This window comes from Eucalyptus grandis, chromosome 10, assembly GCF_016545825.1.
Source record: "Eucalyptus grandis isolate ANBG69807.140 chromosome 10, ASM1654582v1, whole genome shotgun sequence".
NCBI lineage: Eukaryota > Viridiplantae > Streptophyta > Magnoliopsida > Myrtales > Myrtaceae > Eucalyptus > Eucalyptus grandis.
Window position 1 is genome coordinate 4,269,879 of NC_052621.1, and position 18,030 is coordinate 4,287,908.

Here is an 18,030-nt window from a genome sequence, read left to right on the forward strand (position 1 = left end):
TTAGTTAAGTTGTAATATTTGATGTCAATAAATATTGTAGGCATTATCCGCAGGGATTTTGTCCAGAATTATTGTAATTATTAATTTAATCCGAGAGACATCGGATTATTTTTTTAATTATATTAATTTTTGGGCTTTTTGGTAGAATTTTAATTGTTAAATTATTATAATTATTAATTTGATCCGTAAGATTTCGAATCAGATTTTTAATTATTTTGATCTCTTTGTCGTGATAATTAGGATTAAGATAATCGTTAATTTGACAACAACAAGTTATTTTTCGTTTATTTTAATCATTTATTTTGTTGATAGTTTAGATTTAATATTTATTTAATAATTACTTATTTAAAAAAAATCAAAAAATCAAAAAAATCAAAATTCTTCATGAGCATATAGGTTTATTAAATCAGACATGTAAGTTTAGTAAATTAGAATTTTCTTAGGATTACATTTTTAGGATTGCATTTTTTAGAAATAAGTTAGGGTTGAACCTAAATAATTTTTTTTAGGGTTTTAGATAATGTTTGCACATTTTAATTATCTCATTTTTCCAAAAAAAAAAAAAAAAAATAGTTTTCTAAGATAGGATAGGGTTTAAGTCAAATTAATCCCTAGAATAAATTAGAAAATTATCCCTTTTTATAGAGATTAATTAGAGTTTTCATAAATTCTGAATTTCAATAAATAAATAAAAAAAAATACTAGGTGCATGTTAGCTAGTTTGCATAATATAATCATTTAATCAGAATTTGTTCATTAGCGAAATTAGGTCATGAGGTGCATGTTAATTAGTTTTCATAATAGGCCTATTTAATTAGACTTTGCATATTAATAAAAGATTAAGTCATTATGTTAAAAAATGCAATTTCATAAAAGAATTCTAATTTTCAAGAAAACCCAAAAAATTGTTTGCTTTGTGTGATGCAATTTATTTATTGAATGTTTGAGCATCCGTGTGATCACTTTTTGTATGATAGTAATTTAGGTTAAAATAAATCAGCTGCCTGCAAAAAACATTTTTGAAGATTAAAAAGAAATGGTACCGAAAGAGCATTAGAGAGATCTAGTATAACCAAGTCCCCGTACCCTTAGTCTCTGGTTCGTAGAAGTAAAATAATTCTCCCATTATTTTACTTAGGTGTCTAATCGACTTACCGTAAACTGATTAGTGACAACTCCTATATATTAATCATTTGCATGTTAAATAATTGAACCTTAAGTCGCGATTTGGTATGGGCTTAGGAGAGCCTGAGCTAAATTTAAAAAAACTTAGTAATCCATTAACCTAGTTTTAGGTGTGCACCCGAAAAATAGGTCGCGACAGGAATAGAGACGGAGGATCTGGAGAAGAAACCAGTGTTATTCGTTCATTAAAAGATTTTAATCCTTCTTTTGATTCTCCCAGTGTTATTCGTTCATTAAAAGATTTTAATCCTCCTTTTGATCTTGTTTGGCTGGTGTAGAAGGTGATGATTAGTTTTTATGGGTGAGAACTGGTGTTGTCTTTCTCGCGTAATGTTTACTTGGATTGTAACGATTCAATCTTCCAGAAATGTTCCGCGAATTTGCATGGTATCAAAGTGGAAAAAGAGATAAAGAGTAGCAGAAATGTAGTTATGAAGTAAAAGGATTTTATTTTCCATCATCTCTTATATAATGGTACAACAGCAGATTTCCAAGGCAAAAACAGCTATACATTACCACAATAGTACAGAAAAAAAAAATGGGGATTCAAGCCAAGCAAAATTACAGAGGCAAAAAGAATTGTGCTGGGAAGAAAAAGAGGAGGGACAGTTTTCTGCTCATCTCCATATGTATTTGACCATATTGCTATACAGTCAGCAGTCCTACTAGTAAAAAGCTCAAAAATTCTACTTCTTCGAAACAAGATGTAGTTTCTCATCTCCTCTGGAAGTTCAGGAACTTGATGCCGTAGGCGAAGATGAAGAAAAAGCCCAAGACCCAACCAATATGGGCCAAAGCCACGGGCACGAGGAAGTCGTAATCGAATCCCAGGCTCTCCTTCAGGAATACATCTATTGCCGGTGTACCCCCTACATCTAGTTCTATACCATCCTTCTTGTCGCCGACTTGGGATGTGAAAATGCCATAGATGGTCCAAGCGACGGGCGAGCACCAGTAGTACCATCTCCACCACACAGGGATCAGCTGCAATAATAGGGCATTATTAGCATTAATATGACATGTTTACAAAGGAGGATGATGCTCTCAGTGAGAAATGAACGAAGACATGTTTACAAAAGAGGACCGAGGTAAGGTGACTCACAGGTCGGGGAATGAGGAAGCCCGAAAACAAGTTCCAGAAGTTGAGGAAGAACGACATTACGATGGCAGCGATCTGGTGGCCGGGAGTGAGCGCGACAACCATCATGCCGTACATCGAGAAGTAGGTATAGCACATGAATATGAAGTAGTAGAAGTACAAGACCTTGCCGAGCTTCCACTCAAAACCGATCATCGAGTAGAGAATGAGGGAATAAATAACTGTCTGAATTGCCACATAGATTGTTTCGATAGCCACCTGATACACAAAGCACACCAATCAATGACAGAACAAGAAAATACAATTGTCATGAAATGAATGAGATTCTAATTATTGGAAATGGACAGAGAATAATACCTGAGCAAATGCATAAGGCAACTCCGAGTACATCCCAGCTGCTCGTTCACGGTAGAAGACGGTTCTTTCGATTGCCACAACAGATTGGACTGATGCAGCATTAGTGGCTCCAAGGAAGAGAACAGCAGCATAGGTGGCACCGAGTAGATTGATCAAATCTTGTTGTTTATATCTATCAGGATAAAAGGAACAGAAACATCATTTTAGCAAACACTTTAAGGTAATAGCAGCAGCTTGACCTTCGAAAAAAGAGAATGATCTTTCAAACGCAATAATTTGTGCTTACATTTTGCCTCCTTTGTTCCAGAAAATGAAGCCAAACATAAGACCAATGACAACTGTCATGAAGAACCGAATGGCGTTAAAACGGGAGTTCCTCCAGTAGGACCAGTTCTGTTTGCAGAAGCAAGCATGGCATTGAGTCAGGAAGCCCTGGGAGTATTGGGTGGGGAAGTAAAGGTCTTTTGAACCAGGTTGTGGACTGCTCAGGTCTTTGATGAGCTCCTGGTTACTCCTGAAAAGGGAAAAAAAAAAAAAACGGGGGAATGAGGCGCCCAGTTCAGTGCACATTCATGATTGGAATTCAAAGAAATTACAAAGAGTGCGCGTATCTCACCTATAGAGGTCGGAATTGGCATAGATTTCTGCAAAGTCAACTTCCAGTTGGGCTTCGACTGAAGTAGCACTGACATCCAACATCCATGTTGCAGGATTGTAGCCTTCTTTGATCTTGGGGACACCGGGAACAGCCTGCAATTGGTTTTCCGACATTAAACTCTATTCAGTCAAACCACATAGCCTCGTCGGTAGGTGTAGTCATGGATTTTTCAGTCATGCGGGTTTTTTTAATTGAAGTTATAAGACAAGCACCTCGAAATATTCGACGAGCTTGTGAGACCGTTCACCCAGAGGCCCTACATAGATGACTTGCCCTCCTCTTTTCATCAGGAGAAGCTGCAACGAGAACACACATCTTCAGCTCAGGGATATCTAGAAGAGATAATCATGAAAAAAATATGAAAAGAACATGGAGTTAAATTATCCTAACCGTACCTCATCAAAAGCCTCAAAAATGTCTATACTCGGTTGGTGAATTGTACACACAACAGTACGCCCAGTATCCACGGTGTTTCTCACAGTACGCATGACGATTGCAGCTGCTCTGGCATCGAGACCTGATGTGGGCTCATCCATGAAAATAATCGAGGGATTAGCAACCAACTCAACGGCTATCGTGAGCCTCTTCCTCTGCTCGGTCGAGAGTCCGTCAACTCCCGGAAGCCCAACTAGAGCATTCCTCAAGGGATGAAGCTCAACTAAATCCATGACTTGCTCAACAAACATCTGCAAAACCATGAAAACTCACGTTGAGTCACAATTTCCACCAGGTCCATTTACTTGCTTGAAGGAGAAATGAATGAAGAAGATAGTATCTTAGCTACGTGCCTTCCTGGTTTCCTTATTTACGTCCTTAGCGAGACGAAGCCAAGCTGAGTATATGAGAGACTCGTAAACGGTGACGTATGGCGAGTGAATGTCATTCTGCTCACAGTAACCGCTCACTCGAGCAAAAGTCGCTTGGTTCTTGGGATAACCGGAAACAGTTATGCTTCCCTCAATGTATCCGCCAGTTTTCTTCCTGCTAACACATCCATCAGTGTCGTCTTTCCGGCTCCACTGACTCCAACCAATGCAGTCAAAACGCCCGGCCTGAAAGCTCCACTGACATCTCTTAGGAGTTGTAGTCGGCTTTCCTCAACCCCTTGAGTCTTCATTTCCTGAAGCACAACAAAACAGACATTTATTTCTGAATCTACGTTGGGTGGAGGTATTTTACAGTTTGTATTCTGAGAAATATGTCTCAAACAAATACTTTAACGACCAGAACTTCCCCAGCCTTTTGCTTTCTGACAAGTTACTTGTTTCTATTGATAGTTTTATGTGAAATTACGAAAGAACTGTCGTTGTGTTAGGCCATGCTCGTGTCATTTCATTGCTGCACCGAACTTGAGGAGTCTTATGTTAGGAAGGAATGGACTTACCGCGGGCATATCCACATAGTAATTGACATGGTTGAAGGCAAGTGAAAGGGGCTGGAAAGGCAGAACCATTCCTCTCCTAGCCTGGGTGCTTTCACTGACAATACCGTCGTTTGCTCGGGCATTTCTTACTTGCATGGGAGTACCTGTCCATAAAATACCAGTCTTATATAAGCATCTACACGTGATACTTTTTGCGGCACATCCCAGATTTCTCTTTTTCTATAAATCCAATCGACAGTGCTAACTACAACAATTACATACCTTCTGATCTAGATTGTCTCCTCTTCTTGGAATCATCATCCGCGAGTATTGCTTTATTATCACCAAGAGCTGAGATACAGTCGGAAAGCAATAATTCAGTACGTAGTTTTCATTTTACTTAAAGAAAAGAAAACCAGACCAGAGCATCTACTTACGATTTAAGAATGTCAATGCAGCAGTGAAGAGAATGTTGAAAACAACAGAGAACGCGAAAAGCGCCATGACACTGATCCAATACCAGCTCTCGGTGTTGTAAAGGCCTCTTTGCGCTAGAAGGGCCTTCCCAACTGTGGGTTCAGAGGTGCCGATGGGTGTAGACTGTGACATCAAAAGAAGTTAATTTCCATGTATCCTGAAATCTTCAGAAGACTTTTGAAGTTCCATCATATCCTAAGCCTTGTACATAACTTACCTTGTTCCATCTATCAGACAGGAACTCATTGATAGCAATGGCATTTTGCCCATACATCATGGGAGAAACATAGTAACCCCAGATCATCCCTTTTGAAATGTCATCTGTCCACCATTGCACACATTAATTTTTAGAAGCTTATCACCAAAAACAATCTGTGAGCGTGAAACATGAAATATCCCAATGCCGTCATCAGCAATTGTTTAGAATGACAATGCCAAGCCCCAAAAAGAGAACATTTCTAACCTTTGGCGACAATGAAACCACCGAGGATGAATACCAGCAGCAATGTGAAGGTCCCGAGTGTGTTGGCGACCACTTGTGTTCTTCCCACAGCCGCTATGAAACGGAAGAGAGAGAGAGCCATCTGATTCACTCCAAAGAAAGCCAAGAATTGCTTGAAAAACCTGCACAAGTAGAAATCACCAAGATTTGTCAGCAAGAGGACTCACCAGAGACTATTTTCGTCGCACTAGTGTTAGTAGCTTATAAACCAAAACAGGAAGGGCCAACTTATGAGAGAGCAGAAAAAGTGGTCTTACCTAACAGGAGACGGGGCGAACCCAATGGTGTAGTAAGTGAGGATGATCCAAATTCCAGATTCAACCAGTGAGACGGGAATTCTGAGAACCCAAATGGGCAACGCGAAAGCCCAGGCAGGGTAAAACAAGAAATCTCTCTGCTTGAAGAACACCGGAAGCCTGAACACTGTCATCGCAAGCTCTGTCATCCCATTAAACATGACGTTCAGAAGACTGTAAAATAGAGCTCCCCAAAATTTTGCCCCGTCTGCTATTTCACCGGTCTTCATTTCTGTTCTGAAGAACACGGTGAACGCAATGAAGCCCATGATCGTGATCTGAGTGGTCTTGAAGATATACACGAAAGAGCTGCGCTTCATCAGCAGCCATTCCCTGGCAAAGCAAGCTTTGAAGAGCTCCCAGTTAGAAATTCCATACTTTTCCTTCACCAGAGCAGCAGGGTGTGCCCTGCTTTTGTCATAAGGGACTCTGAGCTCTTCGATAAGGCGCTGACCGACATGGAAGCTATTGAAAGCCTTCACGAATTCAGGCACCGAGATGTATCTATAAGGTTGGTCCTTCCTGTACCAGTATTGCTCTTGGTCGTTCTTGGAAGTCACTTCCTGCAGAAAGTCAGCAACCCCCTTTCTTTCCGGGCATTTGAAGCCCACGTACTCAAAGAACTCCAGAACGTTCTCTCGTGACCCTTGGTAGACGATCTGGCCCTCCGAGAGTAAGACTATGTCATCGAAGAGCTCGTAAGTCTCGGGAGCTGGCTGCAAGAGGGAGATGACCATGGTCACATCCATGATATGGACCATCTGCCTCATGAACTTCACAATCTGAAAAGTTGTGGAACTATCCAGCCCTGTCGATATCTCATCCATGAAGAATGCCTTCGCCGGTCCAACCAACATCTCACCAGTGGTGACACGTTTTTTTTGTCCACCAGAGATACCCCTCCTCATGTCGTCTCCAACCATGATATCAGCGCAAATATCTAATCCGAGGATCTGCCACAGACATCAGAGACTTAGCCTAACTCACAAGCTTATACAGTGAAACGTCAAATTTGAAGCAGAATTGAATGGACAAATTCTGCAAACCAACCTTGAGAACATAGTCCGCCATCAAACTGGTTTCTTGGCCAGTAATGGCAGTGGCCTTCATGAAAGCATCAATTTCGGGGTCCGGCTTGATCCCTGCCTCTCGCTCTCTTCTCGACAGCTCTGCCAACATCTCATACCTAGTTCCGACTCCCAAGCAACGGCCCGAAAAGTCTAGTGTCTCACGGACCGTCATCTCGCCATGGTGAAGATCGTGCTGGCTAATGTAAGCGCAGGTCCTTTGAGGAACGAATTCACTGAATTCATGGCCGCAGTAGGTGATTTTTCCAGTTATCTGTATAGTTGTAATAGAACGAATTAGTTCACGCTAAGAACTAGAGAACCTGAAGAGAGCAAGCAAGTAAAGGCATACAGATAGGTCAAAATGCATCACTAACCCTGAGATCATCATCAGGCTTTCCGGCAAGTGCTTGTAGCAGTGTTGTTTTTCCAGAGCCAGGAGGTCCAAGAAGCAAGGTCAACCTGAAAATGAATAATTTCATGTTTATAAGCTCCCAAATTAATCGCTTAAAACTGCACTTGTTTATGTAAGCAGTGAGTCTAGGATCTTCAAATTGAGGATCCATGAATTTACCTTGATGGTTTGATTACGCCGCTTACATCTTGAAGTATCTTTACCACTCTCTTCTTCGATGGAGAGAGTCCGATCATGCCAATAGCTCCCTGTTGTCATAAATAATGTTATTGAGGATGCATAGAAAATGTTAAATTCACCTCGTCGAATGAATCAGACACTGCCGTTTCTCTGAAGACATGAAAAGAAACGAACTGATTGATTTGTCAATCTCTGTGTTTCAACATTTGAACCGCTTTTGGGTTGGGTTAGCTCTTCTCTACCTCTTTCAGCTTCCCATAACATCAGCTATCCTTTTTTCTAATTACTTAAGCAACAAAGACGCACCATTTCAATAAAAGGTCCGCTTTTTGCCTGCATATTTGCAATCAAATGTTATATCTTCCGCCATCTCATGCCCGCTGAACCTGCCTACTCAATATTGTCAAAGGCAGCATCGCAGCCACATATAAGAAACTGGCAAGAATTTCTTTCTCCTAGAGTCTGTAAGACAATTAAAACCCAGACGTGACCAAATACCTCTTCCTGATCTAGTCACCTAACCAATCTTGGCTGACTAACTACAACCCTGTTGAGTTTGCCACTGATACTTCACTAAACAACACTCGTGAAAAAGAAACATCAGAGAAAGTAAAAAAATTCTCATGAAAACCAACCTCAATAGCATTCAAGGTAGCGTTGAGCAGAGTCGGTAGTGCCCTCGTCCCCACATAAGCGTCCCCTTCAATGCACAGGTTCTGGAACCTCACTTCGATCTTCGGGACCTCAATACCGACCCGGTCGGTCCTGTCCCGCAGCCTCCTCAGGAACTTCTCGTTGTCCTCCTCCACCACCTTGAGTATGCTCTCCATCAGGACCTTCTTGTCTTGCGTCCCGAGGTTCGTCACGTCGACCTCGTCTTGCACCACCCTCCCGTTGCTCCGCACCTGGGTCAGTATCCCCTTCCGCAGCCGGTCGTAGGTCGGCAGCCGCTCTATGGCGGCCCACCGGAGCTCCTCCTCGTCGTCCGCCACCTGCCGGACACTCCGCTGGAACACGTCCGGCGCGTTAAACATCTCCCTCACGCTGGCCGACCGCCAGCTCCGGCGGCTGCTCGTCTGCCGCATGAGGTCGTCCCCGACCAATGCCGCCGCCATTGCCAAACCCGCCTCCTGTCTGTCCGGATCACCCTCAAAACCCGACTGGAATACTCCTCAGAGAAGTTCTTGGACCGGAGTTCGAGCAGGAACTTGAAGAGCCAAAGAATGAATCCAATATGCACTTGGTGAAGCAGAAGCACACTTCTTTTTCTTCTCTGTGCGTGTGCTTATTACAAAACATGGAGCAGACAGAGGATGAGAAAGAGAGAGAGAGAAGAGAGAGATACTTTGAGGAGATCGATCCGCAGGATCTTTATATATAGAAAAGAGTTGAAGAAGAAGATGAAGATTCATTCCGGGCAGGAAAGTGAATGCGCAATGAGCGTTGGTCGTCGGTCAAAATGAGACAGCGAGTCCTTCCCGCGGCTTTTGAACTAACTTTTTTTTTTTTTTTTTTTTTTTGGCGAGGGGCGTTGAAGATTCAACGCCCCCGGATCCGGTGCCCCGCGCCCCACCCGGCGCCGTTCCAGAAGGAAATCTCCTGGCCGTCGGATTGGGGGCAACGGGGTTTGACGTGTCGAGGTGAAGTCCGATCCTGCGGACGACATCGAGCGAGCGCAATCGTATGAGATCGTGAGCGGGGGGAATCGCGTGTTCTTTGTTCCGGGCAATATTTGTTAGGGGGAGGCGTGGGATCGAGGACAACGGTCCAGTGCTGTATTTTGCTGACCGAGAATGGAAGCCTCGGACGGAGGACAAAAGAGAGCGTCGCTTGCACGCGCGGTTCGGCGCGCGTGGGATTACCGAGTCCAGATGGGCCTACTGTGGTGCCGTCCGTTCCTGATTGGATGACTACCTTGAAAACTACACTAGTTGCCTCCCTGGACTCTAAAGAGCCTAATAATGATGGACGGGTTAATTTCCCCCTAATCCTTTTGAAAAAATACAAAAATAATAATAACAAAGAAATTGAAATTTCTCCTAACGATTCGTTGCCAAAATTTCAACTTATTATCTCTATTTTTAAAAATTATTGGCGAGGCTCGTGGTCCGGATTTCCAACCTTGACAATAGAGGAAATGTCCCCCTCATGATTTCAATCCCTTTCTAGCTTTTTAATTTATTTTTTACAGCAATGACCTTTATCATTTCCCATGGAATTGGAGCGGCATATTCCAAGAATATAGGCAGAGTATGCCGTTAAATGGACTCTCTCTCTTTCTTTCTTTTTACATATGATCATTGCTCATAAATGTTATCTTCAGATATCTCCTCATGTCACGGCGATCTTAATATCCCCTCATAATAATAATAATAATAATAAAATGAATTGTTAGGGTAATATCCAAGATGTTGTTTTCTCATGATTTGGAATCTTAACGAACTCGACTGGCTTATTAAGTTGATAATTGGAGTAATGTGTGTGCAAATTGGAGCTACTTTTATGCACAACTATCATGGATATAGTTTTTTTTTTCTTTTTTTGGTCGAGCATCATAGGTATAGTTTAAAAAAAGGGGTGCACCGAGATTAAACTTAAGGTGGGTTTTTTTATATTAAAAATAAAATTAAAGGACAACCACCATCTTACGGAAGACTTATATCAGTCTCGTATGCAAGTCTCGCGAGGAAAGTTTCATGTTATCCATTCGGAGTTCAATATCCTTGAAAAGTCCGCAATTGTCAACATCAATAACACAAGACAAGGATATCTGATTGTGCACAAAAGTCTCCAGCGGGCACGAACAAACAAGAGATGAAAAGACCCATCCTTGTGTTTAAATTCGATGACAAAGAACATGCGAATCGCACCACCGGCCGTGGTGGCTCCGTTGAATAAGAGTTCTGTTAATCCTTGCTTAAAGGTGAGGGGTTCGAAACCTAGTGGAAGCATTTGGTGTCTTATGTGTGACGTCGGGATGGTGGGTCCTCCGCTAGCGTCACTTCAGGATTTACTCGCCGACTGCCGACTGTACGGGATTCCCTGGTATCAAAAAAAAAAAGAACATGTGAATCATGAGGGAAGATGCCAAATGACTTTTTGGGGCTATTTTGCCATGCCTCCTTACAGAGCATGGGAGTTGAAACCCACTCCTGAAATGAAATCTGCTCCACCCCAATCCCTCCTGAGAATGTGAGAATTTGAACCCTCTATCTCCCCCTTCCAAGTTGAAAGCATGGCCACTGGGGCGAACCCCCAGTGGTTGACATAAATGTATTAACTAGAGATTTTTCATGATATTAGTCTTTTAATATAAGAGTCTCAATTGAAAAATACCGGCAGATCATCGGTCACCAAAAAAATATATATACATATATATAAAAGAGTCTCATTAGATGCTTATTAAACATACGACGCGAAAAAAAATATATTGAATTCATTGTACGATGCAAAAAAATATATTGAATTCATTGTACTAATTAGAACACGACACGAAGAATGCGGTGCATCCAAAAGTATGGCTGTCTTTCTTTAATGGAAATTTGAACATAAAAATCCACGATGTGACTGTGTGAATGCCGAATGGTGCTAAGAAAATGTGGAAAGGAGGAATGAACACGCCATCTGGAAGGCTTCGACTTTCAACGGATTCTGGAAGCTCGACCAGCTGATCTGCTACGAAAATTACGCCTTCTCCGGGCGTGGCGTTTCCATCGCGAAGTTGACTGAAAAATCGAATGATTGCGGGGGATCATTCTTTGCTTCTTCCAGTGGTTAAGGGCAGTGGTTAAATTTAGTGAAAAGATCTGTCGAATTGCATGCATGCAGACCATCGTCCCACTTGATGAACGGACGATGCCGACACGGACGTGACGTGGGTCTCTGATCTTCATCTATGTCCTCTCTTTTGGCTCATTTTCCTGAGTTTCGTACATATGTCTAAGACCTTTTTAGTTGGGAACCAATCAATGACTGTGCCCGCGAATTCTAATTTGGGTCCGAGGGCAATCCGTAATTTAGTAAGTATATTTACTAAGGGTATCTCATTTTTCTCATGTATGCACGTAAACAAAATTACTAAAATAGTCCTAAATATATTGCAATTTTTCAGTTCATTCATGAACCTTTATTTTTATCAATTCAATCATAAATCTTTTATACTTGTGTTTATTCAATCCATCTATCCAATTACACCAACCGTCCAACCCACACTAATAGTTTTTTTTTTTATTTTTTTTTATTTTTTATTTAAAAAAAAATTCTCTTTTCTTCCCTCGGCAAGTCGCTAGGCAAGATTGACCTCGCCCAATATCACGATGGCAAGTGCGAGGGCTAGGAGAGCTCGACTTCACCTGACGACCCTTCCTTGTGACAACAAGTCCTCACCAAGGGTGGCCGAGGCTCACCCTTGCCCTCACGAGATCTAGGCTAGGTGAGCCTCAGCCAATGCCGCTTGCCCTTGCCTGTGACGGAAAGTCCTCGCCTAGGGTGGCCGATGCTCACCCTCACAAGTACCGGCAAGGGCGAGCCTCCCCAATGGTTGACAAGTCGAGCTCGTCGGCCCTAGTCTCTAGCTGGTAACGACCAGCCTGAAGAACAAGAAAAGAGGAAATATAGAGAGAGAGAGAGAGAGAGAGGAAAAATTTTAAAAATTGATACGTCAATGTTCGCTAGACGGTTGACGCTGACAGTTGGCACCGACTAACATCCACATTAGTGTCAGCTAACCAAAATTAATCGGATGGACTAAATTAACACAAATACAAAAGATTTAGAACTGAATTAAAAAAAAAAAAAAAAGTAGAACTGAACTGGAAAAGTTGCAATAGATTTAGAACTGTGTTGGTAATTTTTCCTATTTGCGTGGAATACAAAAGAAATGGTTCGTGGATATTTAATAAAAATTGTCAAGGTTTAGTTATAAAAGGGAAATTAGCCCGAAAAGGGGTCATGTGCAAAATGTAAATTCTGTCAACAGGTGCCTACCGTAGAGGCACTTGCAAAGGACTTTTGTCAATTTCAAAATCTAGTATTTTTCTTGTGTCGTGCTCACAAGTACATCGAAGATGGAACAATATTTATTTATTAAGAATGATTTGCGAGTGCCTTAAGGACACTCGTTAATATTTTATGAGTTTCATTAATGAGTGCCCATCGTAGAGGGACTTATTGAGCATTTACATGGAGGAATTTTGTCGTTTTCAAGGTGCCATTTTTCTCGTGATGTGCGTGGCCAGTGCGTCGAAGGTGGTGAAATATTTCTCCGCTATGGACGATCGGCTAGTGCTCTGAGGACGCTAGATAGGATTTTCTCTAGAGGTTGACCTGAACACTTGTTATGGGGATGTGATGTGGAGGGGGAATGGAGAGCCGTGATTGGATAATTCCGACTCACTCATCAAGGGAAAGAAAGAAGAGACGATGAGAATCGGCGGTGCCCGCGATCTATGATAGCTCCAAGTGTCAGGTCGAGTCAACCCTCAACGACCTCACTTGCTCGTAAAAAGGCATGGTGAAATGTACTTGGCTCCTACCCCTAGAACAGAAAAGCACGAGGTGCTACTATTTTATGGCCTTGAACCCTCCCCATGCTCGCCAATACGACCCCAATGGACAACACACCGGTACTAAAAATAAATTAATAATTAAATAAAAGCAATTTTGCATGTTGAACACATGACTTAACTAACGTGACAAACGAGATTCAATATGATTAGACGAATCAAACTATTTTTTACGCCTTCTAAAGTCTCGTGGGTCCCGCTGCCCGAATAAATTCTGCCCTTTGGATGCCAACGATGATAGCCTTTGGTGCCTCTGAATTGGTCAAAAGGGACCACAGTTGGGCAGACGGTATGGTACTGGTGCACTTTTATTATTCTTCCCGAACGAAGGAAGCTACTCATTTTAACATCGTGGAGAACATGCCAGAATGGGGGCTTTTTGTTTTGATTCGTCATGATGGTCGATTATAATAATAATAATAATCTCGGTCTCTAGCATCTTTTCCAGTCGGCCAAGAAGGTTCGCCCTTGCTTTCCGCGAGCCACTAGACAAAACAGGAACGACGACCGACGGTCCCATAATAATAAAAATAGTCCCGACCATTAAATTAATTCCGACCGAAACTCATGTGGCCCGGTCGAGAAGGTCAGACCGCGGGACTCAGTCTCTCCTTCCACGCCATTTTCTTTCCGTGACATATGATCCCTCATCCTTCGCTGCTGCCGCTACTGCTGCTGCTAGTACTAATAATAATAATAAAGGATTAAATTGTTTGACCTAAGAGAGAGAGAGAGTCTCAATAAAGATAATTTAAGGTGCTTTTAGTAGCTTTTTGTTTTAGAAAACAATTTATGTTCAAAAATAATTTTTTCATTTTTATTCTTAGAAATAAAGAATTAGATTTTTTTTTTTTTTTATATTATTTCAGTTCCGAATTTATTCCCCAGTTATATTTTTATTTTAGAAAATAGAAAAATTAAGCGATATTACCAAACTGATTTCTATTCTTTTTCTATTTCGAGAAATAAAAAATAAAAAAGAATAATTACTAAACAGGCTCTTAGTCAATTAAGGATTAGCCCAAGTGATGGGGCTTTCTTGGAATGAGAATCTGCTGATCGTTTGCCGGTGTTTTCTTCGTGCCGTTCTGAATCTTTGATTAATTTGTATGACTTGACAATGGAGGGACTTCTTTACCTAATTTTTTATTAGGTCCAGCGTATTGAATGTGAAGAGATATCCTTTCACTAGTATATGAATTCTTGCAGCCCGCCATGGGGGACATTAGTGAAGCACATTGACCCAGTCAGCAGCCCAAAGTGGAACGCTGTTTCCGATCTTGTGCTGCATCGACTTTGGAAAAAAATGGGGGGCGGCATGGATTTCTCTCTCTTTTCTTCGGCACTTTGTGTGATTTGATGATTTCGCTCACGGCGAGATTACATCACGATAACCTTATTGGAGGAAGAAAGGGGGGAAAATATCTTTAAAATCTGCGGAATAATTCAAGTGTCCAACCCTATCTGAATTTATGGAATGCCGATGACGATGCCTAGTGGAGTAACATATACATCAAGTGTGCATTCAACATGAGCATGCATCATTATCCCAGCGGAAAAAAAAATAAAAAATTTGACAACTTGTTCGTTGTAATAACTTCGAATCGATAATGATCCTTGACTTTTTTGCCACCTTTTGAAATTGATATTTTCTCCACCGTTATTTCGTTCACGAATTGAATTTTCATGATTTGTTTCAGATGTGTGGCCCTTCTCCTTTGTATGCTTGTGATCACAAAATCGGTGATGCTAGTTTAGGATTGCAGGAGACGAATCTGCCGGTAGTGCAAGTGCAACGGCTTGGCAGTAGGCGACAATTCCAAACGGATCATTTTCTAGACGATATTAGAAGTCAAAGGAGGGCTGCTGCTGGTGCAACGTTTAGCTGTAGAATGGCAAAACATCACTCTTACACCCCCAAGTGTCAAATACCAAGCGAAAGGAAGAATGTCAATTGTGGCGTCCTCTAGGCTTAAAATACATGTCAATTATTGCGAGCTACAGCCTACATGAAGCCGACGTCCGCTTTGAAAGGCTTCCTTTGGTCCTTATCGGCGGTGTCCTCTTCTGTCAGCTGTTAGCCCCTTTTATGTAAAAATCGATCTAGATTCTCCGTATCTTAAACATTCTCCTGCCTCCTAGGCATACTGCCATGACGCGAGAACATAGCGTTCGGTGTGTGCAACTTAACCCTTTCGAACGATGTACATCGATCGGAGTCATTGCCGGACAGATGTTGTACTGCAACTTACACCCCATGGGCAAAGGAGCCGATCGAGTGCAGTAAATTGAACTCATGCCGGTCTCTCGGGTCGATTCGCATCTCTTTTCCCTGACACTCCGGGTTGAAATTTGGTCGAAGCACGTGGTTGACTAGTTGGGAAGTTGCGAACCTCACCTTCTGTAGTTGCTCGTAGCACTTCATCACTCTCCATTCATTTAGATAGAGCCGCTTCCCCCTACCCGAGGCCACCTGCATTGATCCATCAATGCAGGCTTAAAACCCGTGCCATGCCCTTTCGCCTTTGAAGGCGGGCGTAATTGCACCGCCAGTTTTGTCATATTGAAGATGCTCCATTCCAAGTACAGCAGCCTTTCTCTCTTCTGAATCTGAACTATGGTCATCAGCATCTAAAAACTGGCGGATCAAAGCCATCTCGAGATCGAGTTCAACCCAATGCTTTTGCTTTTGGCCTAGTTCATCCTGGTTTCGACATGAGAAGCATGTTGACTTTGCGTCCACAAACAAATATTGGTCTAGAAATTCTTCGCCCCAGCATTTAAAATGCTACATTCCCTATGAACGATATAATAAGTTCGACCGCAATCCAAGTCATTGCACAGCCTTAGGCTGAAAGGAAAGTTTAAGATTGACAAAAAGCATTTCCATGAAGAGATGGGAGACTGAAGATGAGGACTCTAGCTTGGCTGTGCTGAATCGTGCAGACCGATTTGAATCCTCCGACGAGCCGCAGCATGTACCATGAGAATGTAAAGGTTCTATCACCCAAATGTAAGGAGAGAACAAGGAAGGCACAGACTGCAAAGAGGAGCGTGCAATACTATGCATGAGATAAAACACTCAAGTCAGTATATGCTCAGACAGCAACAATGTTCAAGTATGGACCGGCTATTTCATCAGGGAATAAATTATTCATGCAATAAATATTCAGAAAATTATATTTTCACCAAGCTTGAAAACTGGAAACAAAGAGAAACAGCCAGGAATTCCAATTGAGTATTCATTACATTCATTCCCCAAAGTCAGTCAAGATGAGCCTCCTAGTCAAGAATGGCTTTCATTCGTCAAACCTGCTCTTTCTCGTCGGCTTTCGGCGAGGCGGAACAAGAGGCGGAAAAGTTGCGGGGTGGCCAGTGGAAGTCAAATTGCTTTCGTTCGTCAACCTGCTTGTTTCACATTGGCTCTTAACTCATTCCGTGTAGGGGTGTGCATGGTCCGGGCGGGCGGTTCCCGACATAGAACCGGAACCGCCCGCAGGACCGGTTCGAAAAATTGGAACCAAGATCCACCCATTTGTTACGTGGATCCACCAGAACCGGACCGCTGGTCCGGTCCGGTTCCCAGTGGATCCATGGAACCGATTTTGACGCGAAATTTTTTTGGTTTTCAACATAAAACAATTACGTGACATCAAAGCAAGTCAAAGAAATAAAAATCAAATTTAAGTACGTGGAACAAAGATTCATTTATTGTAATTATAAATGTATCTCGTAGATAAAAAAAAAAAACATGAACAGATGGAATGCAACTTTCTCCCATTTCCTACTTGCAAATAACCATAGATGGTTAAATTTTCTTTGACCAAAGGTAAAGGTTCCCTAGAGAGTGAGATGAGATGTAGGGTTTCTTTTAGTAATTTTTATTTTTAATATTAAAAAGGTTCGGTCCGGTCGGGTGGGCGGGCGGGCGGATCCGCCCATGGAACCGGGAACCGGACCGGTACCCACCGGTTCCCATTGTGGAACCGGGAACCGGACCGGTTCCCTCAAGACCCGCCGGTTCCGGCGGTCCCAGCGGATCCCGGTATTTTGCACACCCCTAATTCCGTGAATGCACAGGAGAACATTCGGAACATAATAAAGCCTAAAGGGCTTTAGGAGGATTTAAAAAGCCCATTGATAGGCAAGCCCATTTTTCTTTGGGCCTCGGCGACCCAATTGGCAATCTTGTCAGCCTTCGTATTGCAATTAGCCATGTTAAAATGATTATAAACTTATTTTTAAATTTATATTTGATTGATTGAGTTTGTTTCATGGATTAATTATAATCAGTAAATGAGTCATAAATAAGTTTAGAATAGTAAAACCCAAAATAATATGAGTATTAAATAGATCTATAACTTATTTAAACCCAACCCACATCTTTCTCACCCTCACTTTATCTCAAACTTGCTTAGGTACAAATTTTTCTAGATTCGATTAAATATGAAAGTGTTTTAGTAATATGTGTCAGGTCGGACATGAGTCTCTAGATTTGTATTATATAAAAATGAGTCAAAACGAGTTAAATATATCAATATGGGTTGAATTATTTTCAAGTCAACCTGATCCACCAGTTTTGATGGGGCTAATTGCAATGGGCCAATTCTATACGAGGAAAACGAGCTATCTTCTGTTGGGCTTCACTGATAAGCGCTGTGCCATCCCATCTAAAGTGATCTGCCGAAGTCAAAGCCCATATCAGATCTAAGTGATGTTTCCAGTTGAAGTTCATCCGATTGTGGAGAGGCGAATTCTAGGGTTTCCCCAAGCGCAAGTGCTTTGGCTTGAGTTGCTGATTGCTCCTTCCTCGTTCTTGCAAATCCGCCCACCATTCTCCCGGAATGATCACGGCATACCCAAGCTA

General features: G+C 42.0%; 1 protein-coding gene across 1 annotated transcript; it reads right to left on the reverse strand.

Moving 5' to 3' along the window:
* Positions 1 to 1,619: 1,619 nt before the first annotated feature.
* On the reverse strand, positions 1,620 to 8,961 carry LOC104421275 (pleiotropic drug resistance protein 2). The gene is given in 19 exon segments (XM_010033171.3): positions 1,620 to 2,169; positions 2,288 to 2,542; positions 2,642 to 2,813; positions 2,928 to 3,155; positions 3,258 to 3,391; positions 3,512 to 3,595; positions 3,695 to 3,985; positions 4,088 to 4,278; positions 4,281 to 4,419; positions 4,684 to 4,826; positions 4,945 to 5,013; positions 5,100 to 5,262; positions 5,357 to 5,460; positions 5,603 to 5,763; positions 5,899 to 6,890; positions 6,988 to 7,278; positions 7,382 to 7,466; positions 7,579 to 7,667; positions 8,235 to 8,961. Coding segments are annotated over 19 exon segments (4,341 nt in total). The 5' UTR covers positions 8,715 to 8,961; the 3' UTR covers positions 1,620 to 1,899.
* Positions 8,962 to 18,030: the final 9,069 nt, after the last annotated feature.